Source organism: Chlorocebus sabaeus, chromosome 3, assembly GCF_047675955.1.
Source record: "Chlorocebus sabaeus isolate Y175 chromosome 3, mChlSab1.0.hap1, whole genome shotgun sequence".
Classification (NCBI taxonomy): domain Eukaryota; kingdom Metazoa; phylum Chordata; class Mammalia; order Primates; family Cercopithecidae; genus Chlorocebus; species Chlorocebus sabaeus.
The window spans coordinates 12,038,234-12,055,380 of record NC_132906.1 but is presented as its reverse complement, the minus strand read 5'-3'; the positions used below and the strand labels follow the sequence as shown (position 1 = coordinate 12,055,380).

At 38.8% G+C, this 17,147-nt stretch overlaps 1 protein-coding gene across 12 annotated transcripts in view; it reads left to right on the top strand.

The window, feature by feature from the left end:
• STARD13 (StAR related lipid transfer domain containing 13) overlaps positions 1 to 17,147 on the top strand; it is a 550,191-nt gene that overhangs the window by 474,731 nt on the left and 58,313 nt on the right. For all 12 annotated transcript variants that reach the window (XM_073013295.1, XM_007960090.3, XM_073013287.1 and 9 more), the window contains 2 exons: positions 10,620 to 10,691; positions 12,813 to 12,894. In XM_073013295.1, coding sequence (XP_072869396.1) covers positions 10,620 to 10,691; positions 12,813 to 12,894 — 154 coding nt within the window. The remainder of the gene's footprint in view (positions 1 to 10,619; positions 10,692 to 12,812; positions 12,895 to 17,147) is intronic.

Genomic DNA, 17,147 nt, shown 5'->3' with positions numbered 1-17,147 from the left:
AAATAACATGAGAAATGTCAACCCAGAAGTAGTCCCTGAAATACGTTCACCAGGATGCACGTTCTGGCGACATTCTTTATTTAGAATGAAAGCCTCCAGAGAACTGGATTTATTATTTTTAACCCATGATTATGGAAGCCTGAACTGATAAAAGAAGATGCTTTTTAAAGTAATGTCAGGAGAAATGTTATTCAAGCCACCTAGAATGTTTGAGAAGGACATCTGTTGACATAAAAAGATGTTCAAAATGCATTGTCGAGTGCAAAAGCAGATTCCAATTTTATTTAAAGATTATGTAAAATAGATAGTATACTTAGCCTAGATACATGAACACATCTTCGTAATAAAAGAACAAGAGATGTTCCAACAAAATATTGATCAATCTCTAGGTGGTAGAATTATGGCAATATTTTCCTTCCTTCCTTCCTTCCTTCCTTCCTTCCTTCCTTCATTTTTTCCTTCCTTTTTTCCTTTCTTCCTTCCTCCCTTCCCCCCTTCCTCCCTTCCCCCCTTTCTTCCTCCTTCCTCCCTTCCTCCATTACTTTCGTTTTCTTTTTGCTTATATTTTTGCTTAGTAACAGAAAATTGAAATCATTTATTTGATTTTCAAATAATAAGCATAGTACCTTCATTTGACAGCCTTCTTGCTTAACATATGGTTTGACATGAATGCTGCTAAAATCCAGTGATATCCCTAGCTCAGCTGGTCCTTGAGTTGACTTTGACGGATTTGCCAGCCTTGCAGTATGCCAGAATTGTGTAACTAGCATCACCAAAATCTTACAATAGAGCCCATTTGCTGGTACTTTAGTCAGGAAAGGATTGGTAGCATTTTTAAATGGCTGATTTGGTTTGCATTTTTTCCTTCTATCAGTACGTTAGCCTTGATTTGAGTGGGTGTGTGTAAGTTTTTCAAATCTTAAGTTTAGATTTTGCTACTCTTACAATCAGATTTCACTTAAGTAGGAATTTTAAGCCGCTTTTATCTCTTATTCAAATCTGTTCTTACAGAAAATGATCTTTTTTATACCTGAATTCAATGAGTATTTGGCAGGCAGATTAGCCAAGACCGTCATACTGACTGTATTAGCAAAAGTTGTCATATTCCCCAAAGCTAGCCAGGGAATTAAATTCTATTCGTATTAGACAAGGTAGCCACCTGGACCTCCATTTAGAAATAGATATATCTTTACACAGCATGTACTTCTGCTGTTTCCAACTTTGTTAAAACATCAAAATATGAAGATCCTCAATTAAGATTTTGTGATGATAATTATGAAGGCCCAAAGACTTCTTTAAAATTTGAAGTTATCTGCTATACAATTTTAAATATTCTGGAATTTTTAAACTTCTATTATGTTAAACTTTTAAAAATTTTTATAGTTGATGTAACTCTTTTAACCTTTTAGATTACATTTGTGGCATGTTTATGGGATGCCTCAATTAACTTTAATCTCAGTATGCCGTGTGTTTAGATTGTAGCATGATACAAGTCATTGATGCATCACTGTGCCTGATGAGAAAAGGGAGTTGCAGCATAGGAATTAAGTTTCTTAAGTCTTCAGTGAAGAGCTTCATCTCTTCCATCCCAAATCAAGTAAAGCTATTTCAAATACCTGAACTCATTTTAAATTTCCTTCTATAAGGAATATATGCTGTCAGTATCTATTAATGAACTGCAAATAAAAATCCCTTAGAGAGCAAACTTTTTAAGCTCAGCAGTATCTTTGGCCTTGAAGAGCATAGGGAAAAATGAATCAATTGATAGCTGTAACCTAGTAACAATTTCATTTCTTGAATGTAATCCTTATTCCTGGAATGAGTGATGCATGTTTAGAAAATCATTCACACCGCCAATGCCGTTGCCTACGTTCAGCAGACAAGTAGAAAGGGTTCCAGAAAACTGGCAAAGACACGTTGAAAAATCCCAGTAAATATTTTATTTACACTCTGAGCCAGTGCCAAGGAATTTTTTAAGAAAATACATACAATATCAAGTTTTTGTGTATACTCAGATAATAGGATTATACTTGAGCTATGGAAATCTTTTCCTGGAATTAAATTAAGCAAAAACTAGTTTTGATTGATCCAGAAATGACAGTTGCTGAGAAGTTACATGCAGAAAGCCTTGCAAAGGGAGTCAGAAGCTTCGGCCAAGCTGTATCTATCTTGCCATGTCAACCCCAAAAGGAGCAAAGGAATTGAAAAGGGCCTGCAGGAGTCTTGGAGTGACTTTATCCTAACAGAATCTGTGCTCCTTCTTTCGCCTACATGGCAAGTTTTTCCCTGGTATCGTGAAATCTTCTTGGGTAATTGGAGTACCGAGAGCTAAAAAAGAGTTGAGCCAATCAAACAGCAGATAACCTCTTACAAGCATAGACATTCAGAAATGTCTGAAAACAGATACAGGTGGAGTTTGCATCCCTAAAAACATGCATTTTTTTTAACATTTAAAAAAGAAAAACCTTAAAGCAATGTAGGATGGAAGAGTACCTGTCAAAAGCTAAGAAATCTGACTTCCTAGTGGTGGTGGGATGTGTCCAAGGCAATTGCTCTTCCTCACACAAGAAATCATCAGCATGACATAGAGTGAGTACCCACAGGCCCTTCTGATACTGGTCGTTTGGCCAACTTTGTGGAAGTTGGAGCTCTGCTCTAAGAGCCAATATCAAGACGGCAACCTGGACTCTTGTTCACCACCTTTCCTACAGAAGCTGGAGAAACTGAATTAAAGAAAGAGACAATCTGCAGAATCTCATGCACTTGCCCCAAGAAGGATTACTGAAGACTCTACTGGCTTGGTGGGTCAACATGGAGGGGTTTTGGCCAATGCTTGCAAATGATGACGCTCTCTCTAACTGTCTGGCCAACTCTGTGTTCCCTGCCTTGCATTTCAGTTGCTTAACTGACTCCATCTTGAAGAATCTCTTGGGATTTAGTGGTAGGCAGTGGCTCCACAACTTCAAAAAGCTGGGGATGTATGCATGCAGCCTCCCTGAGAAATACCACAAGCGCCTGATTGGAACAATCTGTACCAAATGAAAGAGGAGAATAAAGAACTACTCTGCTTCATGGAAAACTTGAGTCAAAACAATCTGGTCAGAAACTATTTGGCTGGGAGAGCATCTATTTTCTGCTTTCTTTTTCTCTGAGATTGACTGGGGTTTGGGGATTGTAAACGTTTTTTTGCTTTTTAAATACTATGGGGAATACAGGCATGGAAAATATATTTCTGATGAGTTTCCTCATTCACTTGCAACTGAACTTTTGATTTTCTGTGGTGCAAATGTGTATATGAGCACACATTCACACACGTGGATGCATGTGAGGCTTGTTTATGACATTTTTTGGAATTCATGTAGATCATGCACTGTAGGCGGAGAAGCAGAATTTGGTGCAGAAATGGTTACTGAGACTGTGTTCATCGCTACACCACAATAACAGACATCCAACAACAGTTCCAGGTTGAGATAAAGGTCCATAGTGCCTTCCATATGCCTCATCTATAGAATGCATAGCTGGCAGCTGTGTTATATTAGCTTATGCTAGATTATGCCACTTGAACAAATTGCCCCTCAAGTTGTAGTGGCATAAAACAAATGTATTTATTGCTTATATTACATGTCAGCAGCTGGTCTGCTGTGTCTCTGTCCCCAGTGTCATCATTCCAACACCTTGGCTGAAGGAATATCCCTTAGCCTCATAGTAAAGGGAAAAGAGAAAGAAAGCTGGTTGGGTTAGGGGATGGCTCTCGAGGTGTTTTTCTGAAACTAGCACAGGTTATGTCTGTTCACATTTAATTGGCCAAAGTGGGTCATATGGCCGAGCATGACATTAGTGAGGTGGGAAGGGTATGCCTCCTAGTTGCAGGAGCACTGCACATGGCAGCTGGAAAGGGCAGGGGGTCACTGTGAGCATACAAAGAAAAAAATGCATAAGTGCATGTGACTATATACTATATATGTGTTAATTATACATTTAAGGCTAATTAAAAATAAACAGTAAATATGTATCATGTATTTGATTTACATATATGTCATATGTCATAATATCTATGGTTTCCCCAACCAGGCTGAAAAAGACTGATTAAAAATAACCCTTGTGTGACTAGGAATAAACCTACTTAGGTTTATTCTCTACTTAGGTAGAGAATTTGCTCGATCTTCTTTTACTCTAATAGGAATTAAGTGACTAGATTTACTACGAATCCAGCTTCCAGAAGATATTTCAAGGCCTAGGAAACAAGGCTTATGTGTAGAATTGGTGAAGGAATTTTACGTCTCAACATATCTCTCATTCTTGAGTTTGGAAAAGAAGTCCATGTAAACCGAGCTGAGAGTCTCTGTCTTGACTGAGTAGGTAGGTGTCACCACTCTATACAGGTCTTTCAGATTTCCTCTTCCTATTGTTAGATACTTGCTGACAGTCAGATATTTTGTTGCACATCAAGGAAAAGATTGCCTCGAATTATGGATAAAGTGGATGTTTATAAGTTGATCTACTATTTTGAATGTTCATTGATAAATAATCTCAAATTCATTCCAAATAACCTGTATTTTAGTTCCTCTTAGTAACTTAGAAAATCATGGAAAGAAAATGTTAGGAATATTAGGAAAAAAAAGTATATTTGGTATAATTGAAGGTCTTTTACATATCAAAATAACTTAATTCTAGAAGTGCAAAAACATATATCCCGATGCCATGCCGTGGGATGTAAATCAAGTCTGTTACTACTAAAAATCTGACATTCCTTCCTGTATCTGTGATTAAGGTTAATAAAGCCCTCCTGGCAGGATTATAGTGGTAGTGTATGGTTCCATGTAATATTAATGATTGCATCATTTGTATCCATATATAGATGGGATGGATACCCTGGCATTGATTTTAACAAAACTGGCTTAATGTATTGCCAAAGAAATGCACCTTCAATAAATAGGGACTTCACTAGAGAAATTCTGTCTGAAGACAAAGGAGTCATTCTCCTGAAGTAGTAAAGTTACTAATGAAGCTACCTTAGCCATATAAATTATTCTAAGCCAACAACCACAAGTCCGTTGAAATGTTAACACCTTTGATATACTTTAATAGTGATAATTGCAGCCACTGCTGGCATCTTGCAGTGGTTGAGTCATCCTGCTATGCTGGTACCCGTAGTCTTTTAGAAACAGGATGCCCACCAAATAGGCCAATTTAAAGGAAAAGACAAAACACTTTTCTCAAGCCTACTTTCTTAAATCCCATGACGATCACACTCTTTCTTTTCCCTACTTCTCTTAAGTACTTTGAATGAGCATCTGAAAAAGAACACCTACTTAAATTGGAGCCAGTTTGTCCACAGAAATTCAAGGAGATTTGCAGGAACAGCATAAATACATGTGCTCGTATGTAATGATTTCATAAACTTTCCACAATAGAACAGATTCTTTCTAGCCACCTACCTTTCTGATGATAATAAATTTTAATTTGGCCCTAATTTGAATTTTTGGTCATTTAGAAAGGATACCAAATACCTGTCAGTGAGCTATGGAAAAAGTATTTGCTATGCTGAGAAAAACGTAAAACAAAGTGTACGTTCTTAAAATGCTTAGCTAAGAGAACACACTGTTCCCAAGCACCCTACAAGCATGCTAGAGACACCAGCTTAAAAATACAATGAGGTTGTAACGTGAGATGAGGCCTGCAAACCTGGACAGCAAATTTGCTGTGCTCACTATGTTTCCTGACTTGACTGAGGTCCTACAGAGCCCTGTCCATAGACTGTCTGTAGCTAGGAGACTACATTAAATAAACAGTTGGTAAATCTCTTTTAACTCCCATAGACTTCCAGCCTTCTCCACCATCCGTCTACATTGGTGAGGTCCTGTTGAACTATTTTCTCTTGACTACCTTGATGTTATAATCTCCCTACAGGGAAATGCAATTGGCAGTATTCAAAAATCAAATCTTTACAAAATAAGTATCATTCTCGAAACAAAGTAAATTTCCCATTTTTTACAAATAATATCATTATATGAGAAAATATTTGCAATGTATTCTTATGTGAAAAAAGCAGTCAACCAAAGATATTACCATAGTACTGTTTTGACAGATAACATATAAAATTAGGTGTTCATAATGGAGCAAGAGTTGACTTTTTTCATTCATTGTGACTTTCTCTATTAGTACGTTTTCAATATTGAGCATGTATAATTAAGAAGCATAATAATATGTTGTGAAAACCCACGTCAGCCATGGTTTGTTTTCACGGTGCCTTTGTTCTCATACCCATGGCAGTGGGTGCCCCCCAGGTGCTAGCGAGAGCTTCCCTCTGCTGGGTCTGTCTGAGGATAGTGGTCACATCATGCTCTAAGCATGTATAAGGCAACTGAAGCAAAGCCAGTGACTTTGCCTTAAGTGGAGTTGCAGATATATGACTGAAGAGCATGTATAGCACCACACCATCCACTGAACTTACTGAGTAAACCAGTGAAAAGGTTTGCTAGACCAGGCTACCAGTGGAAACACTGGATATCTCCCTTTTCAACCAGTTGATTTCAGCACCCCGCCAATGACTGTTGGTTTAAGGTACCAAAGCTCCTCAGTCTCCTTAGACTAACAGGGATGAAGTGCTCTTAAGAATCAGGTCACCTTATGTGGGTGGTGGTGACAGGACTAGGGTGTGTAATTGGAGGCAAGAGGCATCAGCCCTACATAAACCATATAGAAGAGGCTCCTTGCAGAAAGAGGTTCTGTTATCAGAAGATGTAGAGAAGGATGTTGGACAGGCAAAAATAGATACCTGCTAGAGAATAAAATGAAATAATTATTGCATAGAATTGTTAGAAAAATTCCACTGAAATCCTTTCATAATACCAATGATTGAATGGATTGGATTTTCACCAGCAAAGTAGCACAGTAACCTCCATAGAGATCGGTGCCACTCTCTGGTTTCACTCCACACTCAGGTTTTCCATGAGAGAGTTGCAGTGAGCTGATCCTTTGCCTTGCAGCCCTGGAGCTGCTACAGGGGCAGGTAAGGGTAGCAAATTGTTAACAAATAAAACTGTCAAAATGTGATTTTAATAGCCCTTCATGCTTTTACATAATATTATGCTGGCTAGCACGAGCACCATAAAAAAAGAGATTTTCACACTTTTCTCCTCAAATGTCATTGAAATCTCATTAGGTAGATCTTTATGAAATGATGGCACTGGCAATAATGATTCCTTTTTAATTCTCACAGTCATTTTGGCCACTGGAAGGGCCTGGGGAAAAAGCATTAGTATTTGGCTGGTTGGTATTAGTAGGGACCATGGAGAATTAATAAAAATTGTAAGGCTTTTTTTATCCCCCCCACCTCAATTGGATGGGCAAACTCAGATTTGATAGGGGTGAATTATGCCAGATTATTTTTTTTGTTTTGTTACTAGCTGGTAAATGAGAGTTGACTTTGTTCTTACACTGAGGTATCAGGATGTTGGGACTGCACCTAGGGTGGGGGAATATGAAATGAGGGTGTGCGTTTGAGACATTGGGCAAATAGAATGGGAAGTTGGGTATAGGAAGTGATGCTACAGGAGGAGCCACCCACCATGGCTGGCACGGGGCTGCTTCTAATTTATGATATTTACTCACTGCAGTTTTGTTATCATTTGACCCTGGGGCCTAAAAGCATTAAGTGCTGGCCCAGTAAAAAAAAAAAAAAAAAAAAAAACAAAACAGCTTATTTGAATGATTGATTTATCTGGGTTCTGGTTAAAATTTGGTTATTCATGTTTGTATCTGGATAGGATTTCAGTTCATTATCCATGTTGCTGTCATAAAAAACCAAATGCGGTTATTATCTGAGGAGCCTTTTAAATAAAATTTCCCTGGCTAGCTTCAGCCCCATCCCACTGTCCAACCAGAATTTTAAGTTCCAAAAGGAGTGTTGTTTCTAAAATTTAAAAATTTTTAATTTTTGTGGGGACATAGTAGGTGTATGTATATATTTATGGGGTACATGAGATATTTTGATACTGGCATGCAATGTGAACTCATTACGTCATGGAGAATGGGGTATTCATCCCCTTGGGCATTTATTCTTTATGTTACAAACAATCCAATTATACTCTTTTAGTTATTTAAAAATGTACAAATAAGTTATTACTATAGTCACCCTGTTATGCTATCATATAGTAGGTCTTACTCATTCTTTCTAATTTTTTGTATACCCATTAACCATCCCCACCTCCCCCCAGCCCCCACTACCCTTCCCAGCCTCTGGTAACCATTCTTCTACTCTCTATGTCCATGGGTTCAATTATTTTGATTTTTAGACCCCACAAATTAGTGAAAACACATGATGTTCCAAAGGGAGTTTTCTAGAAGGATTCCTGGCTGCCCACTTCTTCTCCACCAAGTTATCCTTTTCATCTTCAGGGTCTGAGCTCACCACATTCCCTGGACTGGAGGGGTGCAAACTCTTTCATAGATCACTTCCCACTGTCTGTCTTTGAGCTTTCTAGGCTGCAGAGCCCCTGTCTTGCAGGTCTTCCCCATTTGTTCTTCATGGCCTGGCTCTCTGGGACTCTCTTGATGAACACTACATTTTGATTGTAGTAAAGGTAATAATGAAACATAAAAAGACATAAGATTCATGTAGTGCCAAGAGAAAATACAGTATTCTGTGCTTCTCTCCAAGACTTGCTGACTCATAATTAGGTTTAGAGCATGTCTAGAAATTAGGTGTTTTCTCGTTACTACCCACTGTATTATATGGAAGAGGGAAGCAAATCTGAAGCTTGAAAATCTATTAGGCAGCACTTTATCCATGACTCAGTAGCAACTCACCACATTTTCCACACGTTACAGATAGAAAGTGTGTTTTCCTATTTCCTCTGAAATATTTGTGTGGTTATCAAAGTAGAAACCTTCACATACAGACTCTCAATTGGGTACTAAATAGAACTTTTGAGCAATGCAATAATTGCCTTTTGTACCTTCCCAGAGGAAAGCCCACGTTAGCCCATGCAGCACAATTCAGTGAAGCTCTGTTTTGAACAGCATTTGTGGATCTCAGAAACTCCTTTTCTGATAGAAATACTTTCAATAGCTTTTCTTTCCAGCTTGGTTCCCTGGATGTTTCTGAACCATGTGTCCATGGCAGGAATGGGTACATGGTAGGAACATGCTGGTCACACTTAAGTGGAAAATCCTCACACCAGAGACAAATCTCAAGCTTTGGAAATTGTCAGTCCGTGGAGTAACAGTAGATTAGAGGATGTCAAAAGAGGCAGGCATTCCGGGGTAGGAGCCGCCACAGGCTCTGTTTCCCTGGATTTAATGACGAAGTTCAATCTAGATTTAAGCAGATCTGTGGGACTAGGCAGTAGGGTTTTGCTCTTCCTGGTGATGCCTGAGTAAGATCTGGCCTTTGGTCTATTTTCCTAACATATACCAAATAGCTCTGGCACATCAAACATCTTACTGCACAGACACCGAACTTTCAATGTTGAGGTACAATCGCAGGCCCAGGGTGATGTTAGCATAGATCATTTCTGTGCAGCGATCCCAAGAACACCCTGTAGACTCCAGCTTTGGCTACGGGGAAAAATTAACATCATAGTAAATGGAAATACAATGACCTGACAGGGACCCATCCTAACAGTGGAGGAAAGGGCCTTGGTAAAGACTTGTGATAATAGGCTGTTTAATTTTGTTTGGAGAAACTGGACTTTCAACAGATGAACTTCTTTCCCCTTGGATTCATATTTGTCTAAGAGAGTTGTGGTTGGGAAATGATCCAGGATTCACAAGGTCAAAAAGTGACCTGGTTCACATACTGTAGACTCCTCCCATCTCACTCCACAGCTTCCCCAGGCAGGTGGTCTGGTGGGCTGTTGGTGCATCCACACCAAAAATGGTCGCCCAAGGGACATATCAACCTCTTGGGCTTGGCCCTCAGAGGTTCTGGAAGGCCCATCAAACTGAAGTCTCAATTCCAAATAATCAACTTTCCTCTTCTATGCCGCACTCTACAGCTTGAAATCATTCCAGTGTGCTTGATTAATGAACATCTTGTTATAATGCATGGGGAATTAAGGCTATTAGTGAAAATTTTAAAACAATAATACATTGGATTTTTGTAATACCTTTTTTCATGAGAAAATACATTTTCATAGGCAATCCAGTTGTAGTCTTTCTTAAAATTATCCCAAGAGTGAAAGAATAAAGGAATATTGAATAAACATTTTTAGCCTAATATTTGGAACTTAAAAAAAAAAATCCATTAAAAAAAAAAAAGAATTGTAAAGAAGAATGTCCTCTTTTCCCCTAGTGCCCTGGTTCCCTGGTGTATAAATAAGACATTTTTCCCTGCCTGAGACTCAGCCTTTGTGTTCTATTATCTGTGGTTTTGTCATTATACACATACTTATGGATCTACATGGAAGATTATCTTAGTAGACACATAACAAGGACCTTTGTATTACTCGCTCGTTTTCCACCCACTCCTGGGTAAGCCTACTTATGCAGACTTACCTGGAACAATTTTGCTTTGTAATAACTTGCACAAAGCTCACCAGTGTATCCATGATTAAGAAGACAGAGTACTAGGGTGCGGCTGTGGAACTCAATTTTCTCTCTCTTGTGTTTTTCAGAAATTGAGGCGAAAGAAGCCTGTGACTGGCTCCGTGCTGCCGGGTTCCCGCAATACGCGCAGTTATATGAGGGTACGTCAGCCCTTCCCTTCGCTCTTACACAGAGAATAAATCTGAAATGAACCACACGTATCCTGTGGTGTGTTTTGACTTCCAGATTTTTTTCTCGCCCATTTCGTTTCGCTGTATTTTTCCCTCAGCCTTTTTGCTGTGCCCAGGGGTTATCCTGATACTGATTTAGAAATGAGTATCACTTCCCAGGCCCACTTTACTTTCTGCTTCCCACTACTAATTCCCATCTCTTTACCACAAACCCCAACTCAGTGTTTTCTTTCCAGCATTCTGCCATCAGCAGCTTTTCTGCACTTTCTTCTTTTTCTCCTTGTTTTTCCTTTACTACTCTCACTTTTCTTGAAATCACAATGAATTCACTGTTAATAAACTTCCTAGAAGTCACAAAATTAACTGTCCTGAGATTTCTCTTTAATTCTGTTTATATGAAAAATGTGAAGATATAACATGAATCAGATGTTATTCTTCTGAGTTTTAGGTAAGGTGTTTTATTGCTAGCATTATACTTCCTTTCATTGATTTTTTTTTTTTTTTTTTTTTTTTTTTTTTTTTGAGATAGAATCTGCCTCTGCCACCCAGGCTGGAGTGCAGTGGTGCAATCTCCACTTGCTGCAACCTCTGCCTCCTGCAATTTCCTGCTTCAGCCTCCCCAGTAGTTGAGATTACAGGCACGCACCACAACGCCTGGCTAATTTTTGTATTTTTAGTAGAGATGGGGTTTCACCATGTTGGTCAGGCTGGTCTCGAACTGCTGACCTCAAGTGATTTGCCCACCTTGGCCTCCCAAAGTGCTGAGATTACAGGCATGAGCCACCGCCCAGCCTTTTCATTGATTCTTTAATTGAGTTAACAGACATACTCATGTTCCTTATATCTAAAATTATAACCAAGACTTTAACTACTTCTCGGATTGTCCTTATCTAGTAGTGAACTAGTAGGGACCCCAACAGTGAGCAGATGGCAGGCTCAAGGTCATTGGCAGAGGTTTTATTTCTAACAGTGCTCATTACAAAGGTGCAGGCAGGACAGGGGGTGGCCGTGAGGAACAGTGCACAGTGCAAGAGCCCAGGGCTTGTAGTGGCACAGCTGTCACTACCGTGATCCCAAAGGGATAGGCCACCGAAGAGAGTGCCAGAGCCCAGGAGGAGAGAGGAGCCTCAAACCAGACCCCAGGAAGGAGCACAGCTGGCAAGAGGCAGCCTTCCATGAAAAAAATCACAAGTGTCTCCCTCCCTCCCTCACTAGTCGAGCAAGACAGCTTCATTCTGGAAGCATCTGCAAGTCACTCACATGACTTTTTTCACCAGACGGGGAATTATTTCTGTTTCCAACTCACGCTAAGATTTAGATACCCTTAGATTTATCGTGATTGGCAAGGTGTAGACAGCACAAAATATAAGATGAGATAAAGGAAAAAGTGGCAAGACAATGATAGTGACCCAGCATTGTTAGACTTGGCTATGCCCTCTATTCCAATGAGCTGCAGATTGCTACCTCCATGAACGAGGTACCCAGAATTAACACTATGTTCTAAATATTGCCTGTGACCTTCAAAGCTGGCATGAATTGTCTGTCGGAGAGAAATAGTGTTCGAATTATTCTTTTTGGATAGAATCAAGTTGAGTAGTTTGCTGATACTCCAGAGTGATAAAGATTTTGCTACTAAAAAAAATTTTCAGATGATAGAACTTTGGGTATTTTTGGAAATTTCCTTTTTGAAGGAAAAACAATCTGCCAAATTAAGTATTTCATGAAACATCAAGACAGATGCGAGTAACCTACATGTTAGGTGGATGGTGAAAGTGCAAAAGCTCTTCTCTGAGGCCACATCTGCATATGACTGTGATAAGGGTGAGCTAGAAAAACGCAGGCACTTAGTGTTCACTCCCATCCAAGGTCAAGCACTTGACTATCCTCATATTTTGCACTTATATTGTACTCCTAAAAGCATTTACAGTGATAGCAATTGTTCGCTCTCTTAAACATTTCCAACAATGACGATGGGCAGTCACTGCTATTAAAATCAGTGGCTTTTACAGACCTTGAAGGTCTGAATATGTTGGTGCTCGTTCGGATAAAACAAAGTACATCAACTTCTTTGCCTCTCTTTCTCTCTCGCAGATTCACAGTTTCCCATCAACATTGTGGCTGTCAAGAATGATCATGATTTTCTTGAAAAGGACCTTGTAGAACCTCTTTGCAGGTAAACCATGTGAAGTATTTTTTGTTTCTTTCCACTCTTCAGTCTACAACAGGCATCACTAGGGCGAGTTCAGCTATTCGGCAGGTATTCATTGAGTGCCTACCGTGTGCCTGACCCGGGTGCAGGTTCTAAATGTACTACTTTTAATGAGCATAATCAGTTTGTGTTTTCATGGAGCTTAAATCCTAGTAGCGGCCTTTGGACAATAGATTAGGAAAAAGATAGAGAAAGGAGAGAGAGAGAGTGAGAGAAAGAAAGAAGGAGGGGGAAATGTTATTTCAGAGAGTGTAAATGCCGTGGATAAGCTAAAACAACATGGGAATGTAGACAGTGATTGGGGGGCGTGGATGGGTCAGTGGAGGGAAGCAGCATGAGCAGCCTCAGCATGTGTGGTCAGGGAAGACTCTGAAAAACTGGGAATATGTCAAACTTGGCTGTATTTTTTGCTAAGTCAAGTGATTATCTCCTCAAACTGGTATGTGTAAACTCAAGTAATTGTAGCAACAAACTGGCCTATTTAAGCTACTATTTTACGATAGATAGTGTAAGGAGACAAAGATGTATATATGGATAATTTCTTCCCCTTAAAACAACGTATAATTTTGTTGAAGACACTCAGTTGAAGAAATGAGGTATGAGTACCTGAACAAATAACAATTATAATTTCGGTAATAATAAAAGATCCAGGAGAAGCTACATTCCCGAAGAATTAAATGCTGCCTGAGAGGTGGTATGTGTCTGTAGGAATTTGAAGTTTCATGACTAAAGCCCTGAAGAGAGGTCAGAGCTGAAGATAAGGATTAGTTATGGGAGATGAGTCATTTTACCAAGGCCATACAGCTAGTTTAGGGCCAAAATGACCTTAAAACAGTACTCCTAATGCTAAATCTAGTGCTCTTTCTAGTATATTCTGCATTTGACATAGATAAAGTAGTAGTTTGAAGGGAAAGTAATGGTTAGCAAAACTTATGAAGACAGGAGAGATCAGCGCACGTTAAATAGTGTGTAAATTACCTAATCCTAGGCTTGCTGAATCTTCAGACATATATATACATATATATTTTTGTGTCACAAACCAGTCACTCTGTGTTTTCTATATGAAGAGAAAATAGATTTGTGTGAAGAAATGATCTCTGAATGTTCAAGAAAATAATACTATGGGTTTGCTTACGGGGGTGAAAGAGCAAAGAACTCTTCAAATCATAAATGACAGGACCAAGCTATTTAGATGAGAAAACAAACAAACTCAAAATGCCATTTATGAAAACTTACGAAGTGAATGGATGATTTGGTTGTGATTCTGTAAAGGTAATGAATTGGAAAAGCAGTGTTTCATCTTCTGCATGTCTAAGGTACACACCGAGCAAGAGCAGATTCCTCCTCACAAGCATTCACTCTACTCAGAACCTTGCAGCCAGCACTTCGTCCTGAGTTTTCTCTGTCAGTTTTAACCGTGTATTTTTTTGCTAGTTAGCTTTTTTAAATATTTGAAAAATTATATATTACTTATCTTTTTCCCATTGAATTTTTGAAATTTATGTTTTCATTAAGTTGAGGTATAACTTTTTTTTTTTTTTTTTTGAGACAGAGTCTTGCTCTGTCGCCCAGGCTGAAGTGCAGTAGTGCAATCTCAGTTCACTGCAGCCTTGGCCTCCTGGGTTTGAATGGTTCCTGCCACAGCCTCTGGAGTAGCTGGGAGTACAGGCACACGCCACCACACCTGGCTAATTTTTGTATTTTTAGTAGAGACGTGGTTTCACCATGTTGGCCAGGCTGGTCTCAAACTCCTCCTGGCCTCAAGTGATCCACTCGCCTCAGCCTCCCAAAGTGCTGGGATTACAGGTATGAGCCACAGAGACCAGCTGAGGTATAACATATTAATATGGTTTGGCTCTGTGTCCCCACCCAAATCTTATCTTGAATTGTATTCCCATAATTCCCACGTGTTATGGGAGGGACCCCGTGGGAGATACTTTGAATCATGGGGGCAGTTTCCTTCATACTGTTCTCATGGTAGTGAATATGTCTCACGAGATCTGATGGTTTTATCAGGTCTTTCTGCTTTTGCATCTTCCTCATTTTCTCTTGTCACCACCATGTAAGAAGGGCCTTTTGCCTACCGCCATGATTCTGAGACCTCCCCAGCCATGTGGAACTGTAAGTCCAATTAAATCTCTTTTTCTTCCCAGTCTCGGGTATGCCTTTATCAGCAGTGTGAAAATGGACTAATGCATATATATATATATATATAGAGTAAAATTGACTATTTTCAGTGAATAGGTCTTTGAGTTTTGACAAATGCCTCCAAGTTGTTATAACCACCATCACACTCAAGATATAGAGCAGACCAGGTGTGGTGGCTCATGCCTGTAATCCCAACACTGTGGGAGGCTGAGTTGGATGGATCTCTTGGGCCCAGGAGTTTGAGACCAGCCTGGGCAACATGGTGATACATGATCCCTACCAAAAATACAAACATTAGCTAGGCATGGTGGCACATATCTGTAGTTCCAGCTACTTGGGAGGCTGGGATGGAAGGATTGCTTGGGCCCAAGAGGCAGAGGTTGCAGTGAGCCAAGGTTGTGCCATTGCACTCCAGCCTAGGTAATAGAGCAGGACTCTGTCTCAAAAAAGAAAAAAGAAAAAAAAAAGATATAAAACACTTTCATCACTCCCAAAAATCCCCCCCTCTTGTTAGCAGCTTCTACTCCTACTCCCAAATTCTGGCAACGACTGATTTGTTTTTTGTACCTGTAGTTTGCCAAAATATCATACAAATGAAATCAAACAGCATGTAGCCTTTTTAATATGGCTTCTTTCACTTGTTATAAAATAATAAAAAGTCATTTATGTTGCTATGTGTTTTAATAGTTCATTGCTTTCTATTTCTGAATAGTCTTCCATTGTATGGATGTCCTACATTTGTTTATCCGTTTGCCAGTTGAAGAACATTTGGGTTGTTGCCACTTTGGGTGATTATAAACCTACTCTTAACGTTCATATTCAAGTTTTTGTATGAGCATTTAAGTTTTCATTTCTTTGATGTAAAATCCTAGGAATGGGATCATGGGGTCTATATGGTAAGTTTATTTTAACTTTTTAATGAACCACTAAATTTTTCCAAAATGAAATACATCTTGTACTCCCACTGACAGTGTATGAGAGTCCTTACTGCTCCACATCTTCGTATTGTCAGTTTTTGTTTTGCTTTTAGACATTTTAATAGGTGTCTGGTATTAACTCATTTGCACTTTCTTAATGACTAACAACATTGAACATGTGCTTATTTACCATCCATACCTCTTCTTTTATAAAATATGTATTCAACTCTTTTGACCATTTTTAATTGTATTGTTTTTCTTATTATTTGAGTTTTGAGAGTTTGGATATGTCCTAGATATGAGTCCTTTGTCAGAAAGGTGTTTTGTAAATATTTTCTGCCAGGCTGTAGCTTGCATTTTCAGTCACTTAACAGTGTCTTTCACAGAACAAAAGTTTTTCATTTTTCTGAAAACCAATTTTACCTATTTTTATTTACGCTTTTAATGTCATATCTAAGAAATCTTTAGCTAACATAAGGTCACAACTATTTACCCTATGTTTTCTTCTGGAAATTTCATAGGTTTGTGTTTTATATTTAGGTCTATGACCCATTTTTAGTTCATTTTTGTAGAAAGTACAAGTTATGAGTCAAGATTTACTTTTTGCATATCAATGTCCCATCATTTCAGATCAATATTGAAAAAACTATACTGTCTTTACTGAATTGCCTTTGACCATGTATGTGTAAGTCTATTTCTAGACTCTCTCTTCTGCCCCCATTTATCTATGTGTCTGTTCTTTCATCAGTGTGACACTGCCTTGATTACTTAGGTTAAGTCCTGGAATGCAATAGTCTGAGTTCTTTAACTTTGTTCTTCTTTGTCTGCTTTGGCTATTCTAGTGCCTCTGACTTTACGTATAACTTTTACAAACAGTTTATCGATATTTATTTTAAAAATCCTAAAGGGTTTTTGATTTGGATTTGTGGAATCTCTGTATCAGTTTGTGGAGAACTGATATTTCAACAATATTTAGTCTTTGTGTTAATAAACACAATATATGTCTCTATTTGGTCTCCTTTGATTTTTTCAAGAGTGATTTGTAGTTTCAAGCACATGAGTGGTTCACATTGATAGTATCTAAGAATTTCATGTTCATGGTGTTAATGTAAATGATAGCGTTTTAATGTTTGTCTTCGTTGCCCATTGATA